We start from the raw sequence: 18,040 nt of genomic DNA on the forward strand, positions 1-18,040 counted from the left end.
TTGGTATCACATGGAGATTTATGAGACCATCAAAAATATGCCTACCCAGACCATCACTGAGAACTGCCAAACTGGCCATGCTGGATAATAATGGACAATAAAGCATCTCCAGACTTTTTCACATTTGTCACATGTGCTCTCGGTGAATCTGGTTTCATCTGTGTAGAGAAGGAAGCGTCAATGATGTTCTGTGATGAAGGCCAATCGAGCTGCACAGTGTTTGGGTGGGAACAAAGCTCCCAGTACAGGCCAGTGGGACTATCATGCCACCAATATGGTTTCTGTTGGTCAGAAGCATGAACATCGGTTTCCCGCTGGAGGTCATGTTGTAGAGCTCTGGTCGCTCTCTTCAAACATAGGAGCAGATATTGGTCCTTCTGCTTGGTCGATGCCCCTCTATGGTTCTGTCTGGCACTCTTTGTGCAATGGTCCATATTTTGGTATCTGCGCCATGCCCGAGACTGTCCTAGGAGACATAAAAATAATGTATAGACATGCTATCCTAGATCAGCTGGACTATCTGCAGAACGTAAATGGGCTGCAGGTAGTGCCTCGTGCCAACAGTAGTGACAAGGACACTAGCAAAACCCAAAACTGGAGAAACATCAGTCAGGAAGAAGAAGATGAGAAGAATTGTCTGTGGCCACCACCTACAAAACCATGCCATTTCTGGAGGTTGCTTCGCCAGTTGTCACTTTAATTTGCACCAAAGCCGGTGACAATGATTTACAATCGCTTATGGACAGATTGATGCCCCTGAAGGTCTAGTGACTTGAGGCTTATGATGTAATACTCAACTGTTCCCTTTATTTTCTCAGCGCTGTGTGTTATCTCCTCTGTTCTAAACTGTTGCAGCAATACCGCCACGAAGATACCGTGGCATTATGCAATCTCCGTCTCTTACTTCCGTTTCTCTACGTATATACTTATATTTTCCCCATTGAGTTCTTCAGATCTGTATCTTTCCTTTGACCGCGCAGAATGGACGTGTGCCCAGGTTGGATTATCTGCCTCATCCTGGCCATTACAGGTGGGTACTCGATCAGGATATGCCGTGTATTATTGGTTTTTAGGTTCAATTTTTTCTGTGACTTTTATTACACTTGCTACTTATTAAAACGTTGGTGGCATGAGATCATTAGCGTTACCATTCTGCATCAAGGGTTACTTATCACCAGGCACGTGTTGGTGCCATCATGGGCACTTTGTTGGATATGACGGTGCTATTAATAGGTATATTCTGATGTAATTTTCATTGTTGCATTATGTATTTGTATTGTATGGTATCATTATTTTTGTTTATGGTATGGCAGCATTATATATGAGCACAGTTTGGCAGTATAATCTATGTACACTGTATGGTATCATTATTTAGGTGTACTGTGTGACAGCATCACTTATGAGCACAGTTTGGCAGTATAATCTATGCACACTGTATGGTATCATTATTTAGGTGTACTGTGTGACAGCATCACTTATGAGCACAGTTTAGCAGTATAATCTATTTACACTGTGTGGTATCATTATTTAGGTGTGCTGTGTGACAGCATCACTTATGAGCACAGTTTGGCAGTATAATCTATGCACACTGTATGGTATCATTATTTAGGTGTACTGTGTGACAGCATCACTTATGAGCACAGTTTGGCAGTAAAATCTATTTACACTGTGTGGTATCATTATTTATTGACTTTATAATAAGGGCAGTATTAGCACCTATTAAGGGTGTATTCACCGCATATGCATACAGGGCCGGACTGGGACTAAAATTCAGCCCTGGCATTTGAAGTTACACAGGCCCACTTGTCACATGGTGACTGTATAATATCTTTGTACACTTGTAGGCAGGGCCGATTTTAGGCAAAGTGGGGCCCTAGGCAAAGTTTAAAATGGGGCCCCAAATGCTAACATATTGCACATCACACAAAAGCATTTCGGTTGTATTTACAAGCGCTGAGTTCAGGCCGCTAAATGAGTTTGATTGAGAATACTGAAGTTGTTCAACACTTGTTTCCCGGCCTTTTTCCACCAGCTGAGGAATAATGATGTGACAAAATGATCACTAATAGATCACTTACAGATCACCATACAGTATCATGTTATCAGCAGCACATCTACAGTTTACACCGGCGATGTGCTGCTGAGAACAAGGATTTTTGTTCCAGCAAAAACAATCTGAATATGCAGCATTTTACTTGTTTAGTAAAATACACCCCATAGTCCTCCATATATTATCATGTGCACCACAGTCCTCCACATAGTATAATACACTCCCTGTAGTCCTCCATATATTAAAATACACAGACAGTCCTCCATATAGCATAATACACTCCTCATAGTGCTCCATATAGTATAATGCACCCGCCATAGTCATCCATGTAGTACAATTCACTTCCCATAGTATAATGCGCCTCATAGTTCTTCATATAGTATAACGTATTCCCCGTAGTCCTCGATACATTATAATGCAGCCCACATATAGTATAATAAGCCACAACCCTACAGAATATAATGCAGCCACCCCAGAGTATAATGCAGCCACCCCTGAGTATAATACAGCCCCCATCATACTGTAGTTTAATGCAGCCCCCTCATAGAGTATGATGCAATCACCCCTCAAAGAATATAAATATAATACAGCCCCAATAGAATATAATGTAGCCCCGAATAGAATAGAATACAGCCCACCTCACCATACTATATAATGTAGCCCCATAGAATATAATGCAGCCCCCCATAGTATATAACACAGCCTCCCCCATAGAATATAATATACCCCTACAATAGTATATAACACAGCCACATAGTATATAACACGGCCTCCCCATAGAATATAATATACCCCCCATAGCAAAGCCCGCATAGTATATAGCACAACCCGCATAGCAGATAACACAGCCCACATAGTAGTATAGAGCACAGCCCACACAGTAGTATACAGCACAGCCCACGTAGTAGTATACAGCACAGCACATGTAGCAGTATACAGAACAGCCCACGTAGCAGTATACAGCACATCCCACGTAGCAGTATACAGCACAGCCCAAGTAGCAATATACAGCACAGCCCACATAGCAGTATACAGCACAGCCCTCGTAGCAGTATACAGCACAGCCCACATAGCAGTATACAGCACACCCATGTAGCAGTATACAGCACACCCACGTAGCAGTATACAGCACAGCCCACATAGCAGTATACAGCACAGCCCACATAGCAGTATACAGAACAGCCCATGTAGTAGTATACAGCACAGCCCACTTAGCAGTATACAGCACAACCCACGTAGCAGTATACAGCACACCCACGTAGCAGTATACAACACAGCCCACGTAGCAGTATACAGCACAGCCCACATAGTAGTATACAGCACAGCCCACATAGTAGTATACAGCACAGCCCACACAGTAGTATACAGCACATCCCACACAGTAGTATGCAGCACAGCCCGCATCTCTCCTCCCCCCGAGAATGGCCCCACAGTCCAGTAAAAAAAACACAAACACACTCCTCACCGCTCCTCGTGCCCGCATTGCTCCCTGCTCCTGTGTCGGCGGCTGCCGCTGCACTGCCTGGCACACAGTGAGTGCGCGCGCACCCGCAGTGTTAGAGGCAGAGCGGGGAATGATGGGAGAGGGGACGTCAGGAGACGCTCTCTCCTCCATCATTGCATTCAACTGTACCGGCGTCATAGACGCCGGTATAGTTGAATGCCGCAACGGCGGCGCTAGTGGGGGGGTGAGTCGGCGTGCAGCGGCCCACTACTGGCACCGGCCCTTCTGGCATTTGCCAGAAGTGCCCGATGGCCAGTCTGGCCCTGAGTACTATCATTAGTAATATATATAATTATTGAGCATGTATGTTACATATAATCTTGGAAATATGTGATTGGGAGCTGTTCCCCTTATATGCTATATGGTTGTATTATCATTTGAGCAAGGGGCTGATGCTGTATCTATTGGACTTGGTCCATCGGCCTCAGGAAAGTTCAATTTACTTGTGGTATCATCATTCTATCATTGATTTTATACTCTTGTTTTTTTTTGCATGTGTTTAACTTGTAATTTCTTGGTGGTAGGGCACACGAGGGCCAGCCGACAGTGAGCGGGGGCACCACTTTGGATATATTAGGGCGCCAACCTCCATGGCAAGGTAGGGAATTTTTTGAAGGGAGAATATAGGGACAGTTTCCTTAACTCCATATATTTAGTTTTCATTGTCTTGGATTCTCCACTACGACACCTAGCAGAGTGCGACACGACACCTACTTTAGAATTGGGAGTGTAAAACCTGTATTGCAGATTTTTAATTTTGAACTAATAAAGTATTAAATAAGTATGTTAAATAAGTTTTATATGGGTATTCTGGGTTCTAGACAAATTTCTGCAGTCACTTTATGTGACATCAGACTCTCAAAATGTGACAGTGATTCCAACAATTAGGCATAAAAACCTCCCCTGACTTCAAAGGAATTATTAGATAGGGAACTGACTTGTCAGATATAGGAGAATGCGCACAGAGAGAACAGTATGTATTGTTACTCAGCCCTACTGTAATAGACTCTACAGCGAACAACGGAGTATAGCGCCCCACAATTATGACACTGTACATAATCTAGTGAACAAAAGAAATTTATTAAGTATTAAATACAAAACACCATAAAACCACAGTAAAATGATAGAGACTTGGTGATGACCAGAAAGAAAACTGAGGAGGTACCATAATACAGTAACACGCACTCCAATACTAGCATAGACCGAAGAGAAAGTCAGCCCTTGTGCACAAGGGAACTGGCTTACATAGTATAAAACAAGTGTCAGGGAGGCGGAGCACAAGGAGACCGATTTACCTACTGCAATGTAGACATAGTGTGGCCGGTAGACAGAAAGCCCTATGTGCTGCCGCCTAACAATAAAGTGCCAAGTGCATAAGGTCACTGCTAGTAGCGGTGCTTACCCATGTGGGAGCGGTACCTGCCCGGTTCGTAGCCCCATATGGGTATTCTGGGTTCTAGACAAATTTCTGCAGTCACTTTATGTGACATCAGACTCTCAAAATGTGACAGTGATTCCAACAATTAGGCATAAAAACCTCCCCTGACTTCAAAGGAATTATTAGAGCACTGACTTGTCAGATATAGGAGAATGCGCACAGAGAGAACAGTATGTATTGTCACTCAGCCCTACTGTAACCTGATGGGGGTTTTATGAATTATTATCCCACTCGTTCTGGAGATATTTATATATAGCCTCAATTCTGATCAGAACTAATACAAATACACTTATCTATGATGCTCCAGTGTATAATGGGTCCCATATATGATGCTCCAGTGTATAATGGGCCCCATATAGTGCTCCATATATAATAAGCCCCATATATGATGCTCCAGTGTATAATGGGCCCCATACAGTGCTCCATATTTAATGGGCCCCATATATTATGTTCCAGTGTATAATGGGCCCCACATAATGCTCCATATATAAAGGGTCCCATGTATAATGCTCCAGTGTATAATGGGCCCCCTATAATGCTCCATATATAATGGCTCTCTGCACTGTGACTGCTCAGGCAGAGGACGCACAGATGTGATGTCATAGCGCCCTCTGACCTGAGACGTCACAGTCAGAAGATGCGGAAGACGTCACAGCGGTGGAACAGGGAGAGGTGAGTATCACAAGTGATGGGGCCCTGAGCAAGTGGGGGGACACTCATGGGTGCCGACACTGGCACAGGCTCTGAGCCCCCATAGTGCACCGGTGTCCCCAAAGGCAAGTGAACCCCCTCTCCTGCTCAGGGTCCCGACACTTGCCTGGGTGCGCCGGGTGCTGACGCCGGCCCTGGAGATGAATATTCTAAAACAATTCTTGGAAAAAGAAAAAAAAAAATGATAGAATTGCTGCTCTTTCATTTAATGACGCACCACCCCAACAAAGAATAATCAGTCAATACAATATATGTGCAGCAAAATTGTATATTTATCGCATACATTCTTCTTACTAAACCAAACCTTCATATGGCTATACTGATTGAAGAATTAAAAAGTTATCGCTTTAGGAAAGAAGAAATGAAGGGTTAAGTGACTGGGTGTAACTACAACTTTGTCCTGTTCAGCATTAGACACTTTCAGTTTCGTTTCCTCCTTCTTCCGTCAGCCATGGCGTCTGCTGATCTGAGAGACGAGCTGCTCTGCTCCATCTGTTTATCTACATTTAAGGACCCTGTAACGCTGAGATGTGGACACAACTTCTGCCGGGTCTGTATTGATCGTGTGCTGGATACACAGGACGGGTCTGGAGTTTATTCCTGTCCTGACTGCAGAGAAGAGTTTCAGGAGCGGCCGACACTGACGAGGAACATAAATCTCCATAATGTCGCAGAACGTTTCCTGATTACTCAGCAAGAACAAGAGGAGATCACCGGGATCTGCTGCACTTACTGTGTGGACTCTCCTGTACCTGCTGTTAGATCCTGTCTACTCTGTGAGGCTTCTCTGTGTGATAAACACCTGAGGGTTCACAGCAAATCACCAGAACACGTCTTATCTGATCCCAGCACTTCTCTGGAGAAAAGGAAATGTTCTGTCCATAAGGAACTTTTAAAGTATTATTGTACTCAGGATGCCATCTGTATCTGTGTGTCCTGCAGTCTGGCCGGAGAACATCGAGGACATCGGGTAGAGATGCTGGATGAGGCCTCAAAGAAGAAGAAGAACAAACTGAGAAATGTTCTCCAGAATCTGATCACAAAGAGAAAGAAGACGCAGGAAAGAGTCCGGAGTCTGGAGGAGCGCAGGAGAAAAGCTCAAGAAAAAGCAGCTGGAGAAGCCGAGAGAGTCACTGCCCTGTGTACAGACATCAGGAGACGGGTGGACGACCTGGAGAAGAAGGTCCTGAGTGAGATCTCCAGGCAGGAAAAGGAAGAGTCACTGCCACTGTCTGCTCTGATCCATCAGCTGGAAGTAAAGAAGGCCGAGCTGTCCAGGAAGATGAGACACATTGAGGAGCTGTGTAACATGACGGATCCACTGACTGTCTTACAGGAACCAGACACCGGTGACTTGTGTGATCCTGAGGAGGAGGGAGGTGATGAGGACACAGGGGGACATGATAAACAGCCCCATGATGGAGATGACCTGGATGTGGCTGTGATCTCACACACATTACACACATTATGTGAGGTAATATCAGGTATAAGGAGCGGGATCTATGTGGAGGGTCCTGCAGACATATTACTGGATGTAACCACAGCTGGTAATAATGTCCTTATATCAGATGACCTGAAAACTGCAACCTGGACAGGAGAGAAGCAGAAACGTCCAGAAACAGCAGAGAGATTCCAGTGTAATCAGGTGATGAGCAGGAGAGGATTTACCTCAGGACGACATTACTGGGATGTGGAGGGCAGTAGACCAGGGGGTTGGAGGGTGGGGATGTGTTATCCCAGTATAGACAGGATGGGAGGTCAGTCACTGATTGGAGAAAATAACAAGTCCTGGAGTCTGGCAAGATATGATAATAATCAGTATTTAGCGCTACATGACAGGGAAGTGATCCGGTTACCTGACAAGATCTCCAGTGATAGATTCAGGATATGTCTGGATTATGAGGCCGGGCAGTTGTCCTTTTATGAGCTGTGTGACCCCATCAGACACTTACACACCTTCACTGCCGCCTTCTCCGAGCCCCTTCATGCTGCATTATATGTAGGTCCCCCATTAGTTCGTGGTGGTGACTGGATTAGAATCTGCAGCTGAACAATAATAATTGTTGTAAGAAATTTGCCCGGAGACCGGTGACATCACAGGGAGGGGAATCTGATTGGCAGAACAGTTAATATAACAGGTCATGTGATCTGTGGACCCCATTATGGACGACCCCCCAGGAACATAAAACCGTATAAAAATCATTCACAGTTTCATCCCGAAAAGTGGGACGACCGTATTCTCACTTGTCCTCCGTGTACCATTAGTTTTTTTTACAGCAGCTATTAACCATTTACAGTTCTGGAGTTTTGATTTCTTTCCTTTTATGCTTCATGATGTTCACCGTACGGGTGAAATAATTTTATATTTTCAGCAGGTTGGATATTTGTGGACGCGGCAATACGAAATATTTTATGTTTTAAATTGTCATTGTTGGGAAGGTACAATATTTAAATTTTTTTTTTTCTTCCTATTTTCTACAACTTGAGTTCATCCTTCTTTTTCAGTGTCGCAGTCGTTTGCTCGCTTGTACTATATACTGTACAATCTCAGGATCGCTGTATACAGTCACTGGCAGTTTCCTATGAAGCTCAGTAACAATCTGGGCCTTACAATAGAACGGAGGGAGCAGAGACGCGGCCTATACATATTACACATAGTGAGGAATCCATTTATATAATTGCCTTGTAATGTTTTTATTTCCTGTTCTGTCCAGATGTCATCATATCCCAGAATTCCAAGTGGAGGAAGTTCACCCACCACCATATTGGGACACCAAATGATGGGTGTCTCAATATGGAAACTGCTACGGCTACCAACCTATTGCACGGTACCACCAGCGGAACCACACACTCTATACGCCGTACACACCACACACACACTCTATACACCACACACACTCTCACACTCAAGCTCTCACACTCACACTCTCACATTCACACTCTCACACTCACTCAGCCTCTTGCACGGAACCACCAGTGGAACACTGTCACGAACACGCCGCCGCCGGGATCAGCCGAATGATTCACTGACTGCCGCCATCTTTGTACAGGAGGAGCGCATGCGCAGTTTTGATGTGACCGCCGATATCTGTGTGCACAAAGATGGCGGCGGTCTGATTTACTCCGCCTCAGCGAATTACGCGCAGGTGCAGTGAATCATTCGGCTGATCCCGGTGTCAGATGCACGACGTGTCTACAGGCAGGGGAAGCCGATCACATTATATGGGTTTTCCCACAAACGAAAGTTCATTTTAAAAATTGACTGTGTCTGACCGTGTACGGAGCATACCACATCTCAAGACAATACTGACATTACAGCAGGGGATCACAGTGGATTCATTTTGTGAGGTAAAATATTTCACTGACTGTTTTTAAAAAATATTTAACCTCACAAAATGTATCCTCTGTGATCTCCTGCTGTAATGTCAGTATTGTCTTTTGCTTCCTACCCTGCCCAGGAGCTGTGGTATGTTCGGTACACGGTCAGACACAGACAATTTTTAAAATGAACTTTTGTTTGTGGAAAAACCCCTTTAAAAAGCAAATATCAACGCCAACATGGCTCCTCCTAAAAAGTACGCCAATGACAATGAAAGGAAAGCAGCAAAGGTACAACATCAAAGACAACAAAGGGCAAATGAGACTCTTGAAGAGCAACAGCATTGCTGGGACAAAAACAATGCATATAAGCGTAGGCATCAAGCACATGAGTCCCCTGATGAAAAAGTCATTAGATTATCACAGGATGCCATTAGGCAACAACAGCGCCGCATGCCTGCCCCCATTACCGCCCTCCTGATGCGATAGCATCGGGCCTCCATCTAGTAGATAGGAGAATGTATAACTGCTCCTCATACAATAATCTGTGTGACAACCTTATTCCACCTTTCTATCTCGCAGGACAAGGGTTGTCGTTATGTCCCGTGTTGGTCACTTCTGTGATATTTCTGGTTTTCTATCATTTTGGAGATTGTGTTTTTCCTTTCCTTGTAATCTTCGCACTGTATTATATCTAATGTAACCGCTCAGTATAATAAACTGTCCTCTCCTCCTGTAATATTACTACTGTCACGTGTCTCCTTGTGATATAGTGGGGGCTGGAGGTGTAGTTGTAGGGGGCTCACGGGCAGCCATCGTACCAGGGCCAGAAGAATAAGAAGAGACGATCCGGACTCATGGAAGAGTCAGCAAATCCCAACCACCCCAGATCTTGTCTGAAACTTCACAGATTCCTGAAGGTTTTCATTATTCAGGAGGCCGGGAACAGGTCGCGTCTCCTGACTTTCCAGTTCTCTCTATTCTGATCATCTCTTATTGGCCATTGCCCACTATGGAGGCCATAGTACAATGATATTGTAATGATATTATGGCAGGTGCTCCACTCTCCCCCGATATTATAATGGTGACCTGTCCTAAGGATGTGTGATCATTATATAAGTAGTGGAAAACTCTTTATACCCAACGTTTCTCTCTATAAATCTCCACATGCTCTATTCATGGTGTTTGTCTCCCACTGACTTCAATGGAAAGTAACATGTAAGCTATAGGGAGAAAAATACTTTATCTAGAAAACTAATTAAAGCTGCCAAAAAGGAAACAGAGAAGCACATTGCTAAGGAGAGTAAAACTAAGGCCTCTTTACACTTCCATTTTTTACAATCAGTCACAATCCGTCAAAATGTTGAAAAGATGGATCCTGTACAGATTGTAAAAAACAGATGCACTGGAGCCGTTTTTTGATGGATGCATCAAGGCAGTTGTTGCCAGAATTAAGACTATATGCACACGTTGTGTATGCATCTTCGCTGCGTTTTTTCACTGCGAAAAAGCATACACAACAAAACCCATGTTAAAAATAATTTAACAAAATAAAAATCATGATATTCTTACCTTCCGGCATCCCCCGCTGCCTTCCCGCGGCCCCCGCAGGCTTCCTGATGCTCGCGATGCTCCCGGCAGCTCCTGTTCCCAGTAATGTCTTACGAGACAATGACCTGTGATGATGTAGCAGTCTCGCGGGACCATTACGTCATTGAGTTATTGTCGCAAGGTATCGCTGGGAACGGATGCTGACGGGAGCATCGCGAGCATCGGGAAGGCTGCGGGGGCCGCGGGAAGGCTGCGGGGGATGCCGGAAGGTAAGAATATCACGTTTTTTTGGGTTTTTTTTAATTATTTTTAACATGTGTTGTATAGGCAGCATCAATAGTAAAAAGAGAGAGAGCGGGAGAGAATTTCCCTGACTGGAAATTTTTCCAGGCATGCTCAATTTCAAAAGACGGCATCCGTCGCTGGATTCCTGCTTTTGTCGGTCAGTGACGGATCCAGCATCCATAGGCTTCCATTATAGCCAACGACGGACAACACAGGATCCGTCTCTGGGCGATTTTTCAACGTACACAAAAAACGTTTCTATGTGCATTGTCTCCATCCGACGGACAGCGATTTTTTGACGAATTCAGCGCACGACGGATGAAGCGGAAGGCCACCCGTCACAATCAGTCGCTAATACAAGTCTATGAGAAAAAAACGGATCTAGCAGAAACATTTGCTGGATCCGTTTTTTTTTCACAAAACGACGCATTGTGACCGAAACAAAAAGATGGAAGTGTAAAGATGCCTAATCCCAAACTGTTCTTCAACTATGTCAGTAGTAAAAGAATCAAAAGTGAAAGTGTAGGCCCCTTAAAAAAATTGTGAGGAAAGAATGGTTATAGATGATGAGGAAAAAGCTAATATATTATCCACGGTATTCACGGTGGAAAATTAAATGCCAGGTGAAATGCCGAGAGACAAAGAAAACCCTATATTAAGGGTCACCAATCTAACCCAAGAAGATGTGCGAAAAAGGCTTAATACGATTAAAATTGATGAATCTCCGGGTCCGGATGGCATACACCCACGAGTTCTAAGAGAACTAAGTAATGTAATAGACAAGCCATTATTTCTTATATTTAGGGACTTTATAATGACGGGGTGTGTTCCACAGGACTGGCGCATAGCAAATGTGGTACCAGTATTCAAAAAGGGCTCTAAAAGTGAACCTGGAAATGATAGGCCAGTAAGTCTAACCTCTATTGTTGGTAAAATATTTGAAAGGTTTCTGAGGGATGTTATTCTGGATTATCTCAATGAGAATAACTGTTTATCTCCATATCAGCATGGATTTATGAGGAATCGCTCCTGTCAAACCAATCTAATCAGTTTTTATGAAGAGGTAAGCTATAGACTGGAGCAAGGTGAGTCATTGGACGTGGTATATCTTGATTTTTCCAAACTGTTTGATACCGTGGCACACAAGAGGTTGGTACACAAAATGAGAATGCTGGGTCTGGGGGAAAATGGGTGTAAATGGGCAAGTAACTGGCTTAGTGATAGAAAGCAGAGGGTGGTTATAAATGGTGTATTCTCTAACTGGGCCGCTGTGACCAGTGGGGTACCGCAGGGGTCCTTGTTGGGACCTATTCTCTTCAACATATTTATTATCTATCTGGCTGAAGGTTTACGCAGTAAAATATCGATATTTGCAGATGACGCAAAACTATGTAAGGCTAGTTTCACATTTGCGTTTAAAAACGCAGCGTTTAAAACGCAAACGCAGGTGGTGACAAAAACGCATGTAAACGCGTGCAAACGCTGCGCTTTTTAGGGGGTAGGGTTAGGGGTAGGGTTAGGATCCCTAGGGTTAGGGGTAGGGTTAGGGGTAGGGTTAGGTCTAGGATCCCTAGGGTTAGGGGTAGGGTTAGGGTTTGGATCCCTTTATCACCTTGATGGTGGGGGGTGGCTTATCAGTGTGTATTCATGTTTTTTTCTATTGAAACGCATGCGTTTAAAAACGCAACCAAACGCATGTGCTTAAAAACGCATGCGTTTACATAGACAGCAATACGTTTTTTTGCGGCAAAAAAACGCATGCTTTTTTTGTGGCAAAAAAACGCCTCTAGAAACTACTACATGTTGCATTTCCGCAACAAAACGCAAGCATAGAAAAGACGCATGCGTCATCAAACGCATACAAAAAAAACGCATGCGTTTTTAATGTTAAATATAGGGGAAAAAACGCATGCTTTTTTTGCGCTAAAACGCAGCGGCAAAAAACGCAAATGTGAAACCAGCCTAAAGCAGTTAATACAGGAGAGGATAGTATTCTGCTACAGATGGATCTGGATAAGTTGGAAATGTGGCAGATGCAGTTTAACAATGATAAATGTAAGGTTATACACATGGGAAGAAGGAATCAATATCACCATTACACACTGAACGGGAAATCACTGAGAAAATCTGACATGGAGAAGGACTTGGGGATCCTAGTTAATGATAAACTTACCTGGAACAGCCAGTGCCAGGCAGCAGCTGCCAAGGCAAACAGGATCATGGGGTGCATTAAAAGAGGTTTGGATACACATGATGAGAGCATTATACTGCCTCTGTACAAATCCCTGGTTAGACGCACATGAAGTACTGTGTACAGTTTTGGGCACAGGTGCTCAGGAAGGATATAATGGAACTAGAGTGAGTACAAAGGAGGTCAACAAAATTAATAAAGGGGATGAGGGAACTAAATTACACAGAAAGATTAGCAAAATTAGGATTATTTAGTCTAGAAAAAAAGACAACTGTGGGGCGATCTAATAACCATGTATGAGTATATAAGGGGACAATACAAATATCTCTCTGAGGATCTGTTTATACCAAGGAAGGTGACAGTCACAAGGGGGTATTCGCTGTGCCTGGAGGAGAGAAGGTTTTTCCACCAACATATAAGAGGATTCTTTACTGTTAGGGCAGTGAGAATCTGAAATTCCTTGCCTGAGGAGGTGGTGATGGTGAATTCAGTCAAGGGGTTCAAGAAAGGCCTGGATGTCTTCCGCGAGCGTAACAATATTGTATTTTACAGTTATTAGGGTCTTTAGAAGGACATAAATCTGGGGATTTATTCTGACGGAACTGAATGGACAATTGTCTTTTTCGGCCTTGTTAACTATGTTACTATATACAGAACCACAACGGATTATTTATCAGAAAACTGTTCAGTGGCCATTATAGAGGTATTCTCATCTTACACATTATGGCGTTGTCACCGTCAGGGCTGAGGTGGTCACACATGTAATTCTCTAGGGTAGAGACAGATGGAGCAGTATCATGGAGCAGGATGGAGACAGATGGGACAGGATGGAGACAGATGGGGCAATAACATGGGGCAGGAAGGAGTCAGATGGAGCAGGATGGAGAAAGATGGGGCAGGATCATGGAGCAGGATGGAGACAGTTGGGACAGGATGGACACAGATGGGGCAGGAACATGGGTCAGGATGGAGACACATGGTGCAGGAAGGATCATGGGGCAGTATGGAGACACATGGTGCAGGATCATGGGGCAGGATGGAGATATGTGCAGGATGCAGAAATGTGGTGCAGGATCATGGGCAAGATGGATACGATAGAGACAGATGGGGTAGGACCATGGGACAGATGGGGCAGGATGGAATCAGATGGGGCAGGATGGAGACAGATGGGGCAGGATGGGGAGATTATATGGGGCAGGATAGGACATCACATGGGGACAATGGATATTAATGAGGGCAGGATGGGAGAACTAATGGATGGAGCCAGGAATGAGACACAAGGGGGTCAGGATGAGGGAGATTATTACCATATGGGCTAATTAAGGGATATTATTGCAGTCATATATTTTATTTTTTGAGGATACTGTTTTCAATGGGAGGGTCATGTTACTGTGCAGAGCGACACTATGTCACCTTCTTTTCTTCATCTGGTGTAATGTAGAAGTTGGCAAAAAATTAAGTAATGTGCTCTGCAAGCGGTGCTCTAGATAACTGTGTTATTTCCTTACACTATATACAGAGCTCCTGTGTACAATGTCACCAGTGATCACTGTATTACCTGTACTTTGACACTGTATACAGAGCTCCTGTGTATAATGTCACTGGTGAGCACTATATTACCTGTATCCTGACACTATATACAGAGCTCCTGTGTACAATGTCACCAGTGATCACTGTATTACCTGTACACTGACACTATATACAGAGCTCCTGTGTATAATGTCACTGGTGACCACTATATTACCTGTACACTATTATTATTATTATTTATGATTATAGCGCCATTTATTCCATGGCGCTTTACATGTGAGGAGGGGTATACATAATATAAACAGGTACAATAATCTTGAACAATACAAGTCACAACTGGTACAAGAGGAGAGAAGACCCTGCCCGCGAGGGCTCACAATCTACAAGGGATAGGTGAGTTTACAGAAGGTGAGGATAGAGCTGGTTGTGCAGTGGTTTGGTCCATCGGTGGTTACTGCAGGTTGTAGGCTTGTTGGAAGAGGCAGATCTTCAAGTTCTTTTTGAAGGTTTCGATGGTAGGTGAGAGTCTGATATGTTGTGGTAGAGAGTTCCAGGGTAGGGGTGATGCGCGAGAGAAATCTTGTATGCGATTGTGGGGAGAGGAGATAAGAGGGGAGTAGAGAAGGAGATCTTGTGAGGATCGGAGGTTGCATGTAGGAAAGTACTGGGAGACGAGGTCACAGATGTATGGAGGAGACAGGTTGTGGATGGTCTTGTATGTCATGGTTAGGCTTTTGTACTGGAGGCTCTGGGTAATGGGGAGCCAGTGAAGGGATTGACAGAGGGGAGAGGCCGGGGGAATAGCGGGGGGACAAGTGGATTAGTCGGGCAGCTGAGTTTAGAATAGATTGGAGGGGAGCGAGAGTGTTAGAGGGGAGGCCACAGAGCAGGAGGTTACAGTAGTCGAGGCGGGAGATGTTGAGGGCATGGATTAGGGTTTTTGCAGATTCTTGGTTTAGGAATGTACGGATCCGTGATATATTTTGAGTTGAAGGCGGCAGGAAGTAGAAAGGGCTTGGATATGCGTTTTGAAGGAGAGATCAGTGTCAAAGATTACCCCGAGACAGCGAGCTTGTGGGACTGGGGAGAGTGCGCAGCCGTTTACTGTAATGGATAGGTTCGTTGGGGGGTCGCGTGAGATGGAAAGACAATGAATTCTGCTTTGTCCATGTTAAGTTTTAGAAATCTAGCGGAGAAGAAGGATGAAATAGCGGATAGACAATGAGGAATTCTGGTTAGGAGGTTGGTGATATCTGGTCCAGCGATGTAGATCTGTGTGTCATCAGCATAGAGATGATACTGAAAACCATGAGATTGTATGAGCTGTCCCAGGCCAAAAGTGTAAATGGAGAAGAGCAGGGGCCCTAGAACTGAACCTTGCGGGACTCTGACAGATAGGGGGCGAGGTGAGGAGGTGGTGTGGGAGTGGGAGACACTGAATGTCCAGTCTGTTAGGTATGACGAGATCCAGGATAGGGCCAAGTCTGTGATGCCAAGGGATGAGAGCGTCTGTAGTAATAGGGAATGGTCCACTGTGTCAAAGGCAGAGGACAGGTCCAGGATGAGGAGGATAGAGTAGTGTCGCTTGCTCTTGGCGGTTAATAGGTCATTGGTGACCTTAGTTAGGGCAGTTTCAGTGGAGTGGTGTGACCGGAAGCCTGATTGTAAGCGGTCGAAGAGGGAGCAGGAAGATAGATGGGAGGACAGTTCAAGATGGACGTGTTGTTCCAGTAGTTTTGAGGCTTAGGGGAGAAGTGATATAGGACGATAGCTAGATACAGAGAATGGGTCAAGAGAGGGCTTTTTGAGGATAGGTGTGATTGAGGCATGTTTAAAGCTTGAGGGGAAAACACCAGTTGTTAGTGATAGGTTGAAGAGATGGGTTAGAGTTGGGATGAAGACTGTGACGAGGTTTGGGATGAAGTGGGAAGGGATCGGGTCAATTGCACAGGTGGTGAGACGCGATCTTGATAGTAGAGTGGAGAGTCGATCTTCTGTAATGGTGGAGAAGTTGGTTTTCGAGGTGAAGGGCTCTGGGGGTTGTCGACTAAAACTGTCTCTGATGTTCTCAATCTTCTGCTTGAAAAATGAGGCAAAGTCTTCAGCTGAGATGAGTGGGGAGGGAGGAGGTGCTGGGGGATGGAGGAGAGAGTTGAAGGTGTTGAATAACTGTTTGGGGTTGTGAGACAGGGAGGATATGAGAGATGAGAAATAGGTTTGTTTTGCTGTGGCGAGTGTGGTCTTGAAAGTAGTGAGGGACTGTTTGAATGCGGTAAAGTGCTCGTTGGAGTGGGATCTTTTCCATCTCCGCTCTGCAGCCCTGGAAGCTCGCCTCAGACACTGACATTATATACAGAGCTCCAGTCTTTAATGTCACTGGTGATTACTGTATTACCTGTACACTGACATTATATACAGAGCACCTATGTATAATGTCACTGGTGATCACTGCATTGCCTGTACACTGACATTATATACAGAGCTACTGTGTATACTTTCACTGGTGATCGCTGTATTACCTATACACTATATACAGATCTCCTGTGTATAATGTCACTGGTGATCACTGTATTACCTGTACAGTATACACTATTTGCAGAGCTCCTATGTATAATGTCACTGGTGATCACTATATACAGATTTCCTGTGTATGTTACTGGTGATCACTGTATTAACTGTACACTATACACTATATACAGATCTCCTGTGTATAATGTCACTGGTGATCACTGTATTACCTGTACACTATACACTATATACAAAGCTCCTGTGTAGAATGTCACCAGTGATCACTGTATTACCTGTACACTGACACTATCAACAGAGCTCCTGTATATAATGTCACCGGTGATCACTGTGTTATCTGTACACGGACACTGTATACTAAGTACAGATCTCCTGTGTATACTGGCACTTGTGGTGATATTAGTATTGTGGTTTTTTTTATTAATGTTTAGTATTGTAGTATTCGGTCACTATGTGGTGGTAATATGTGGTCCGGCCATGGTGTGGTGGTATTTTTTCCTTGTATGTGGTATTATAGGTCACTATGTGGTGGTAATATGTTGTCTGGGCATGGTCCGTTGGTATTTACTCTTTGTATGTGGTATTATTCGGTCCCTGTAGTGGTAGTATGTGATCTGGTCATGGTGTGGCCGTATGTATTCCTTGTATGTGCTATTATTCGGTCACTGTGTTGGTAATATGTTGTCTGGTCATGGTGCGGTGGTATTTGTCCCTTGTATGTGGTATTATTGTGATATTATTGGTAATTTTAAACATTGAAAAATGAATAAAAATAAACCCAAATTGTATTGGATATTTTAACAAATGATTAAAAGGTTAGAGCAGAGTAAGGCTCGGCCAAAAGAGTTGAACTTGGCCAAAACAAACGCTCCTGGTTATATGTGTGATCTGGTGATGGGAACTGTGACAAGCAGAAATAGTGCTAACTGTTGTTGC

General features: G+C 44.2%; 1 protein-coding gene across 1 annotated transcript; it reads left to right on the plus strand.

Annotated features, from left to right (window-relative positions):
• The first annotated feature begins 5,548 nt into the window (after positions 1-5,548).
• On the plus strand, positions 5,549-7,881 carry LOC143776797 (E3 ubiquitin/ISG15 ligase TRIM25-like). Its single transcript, XM_077266552.1, has one exon. It carries the CDS (start codon positions 6,155-6,157, stop codon positions 7,751-7,753), a length of 1,599 nt encoding a protein of 532 aa, XP_077122667.1. The 5' UTR covers positions 5,549-6,154; the 3' UTR covers positions 7,754-7,881.
• The last annotated feature ends 10,159 nt before the right edge of the window (positions 7,882-18,040 follow it).

Source organism: Ranitomeya variabilis, chromosome 5, assembly GCF_051348905.1.
Source record: "Ranitomeya variabilis isolate aRanVar5 chromosome 5, aRanVar5.hap1, whole genome shotgun sequence".
Lineage (NCBI taxonomy): Eukaryota > Metazoa > Chordata > Amphibia > Anura > Dendrobatidae > Ranitomeya > Ranitomeya variabilis.

Excerpts from the sequence above, each read along its gene's own strand:
- LOC143776797 (XM_077266552.1), top strand. The coding sequence starts at position 6,155 with ATGGCGTCTGCTGATCTGAGAGACGAGCTGCTCTGCTCCATCTGTTTA.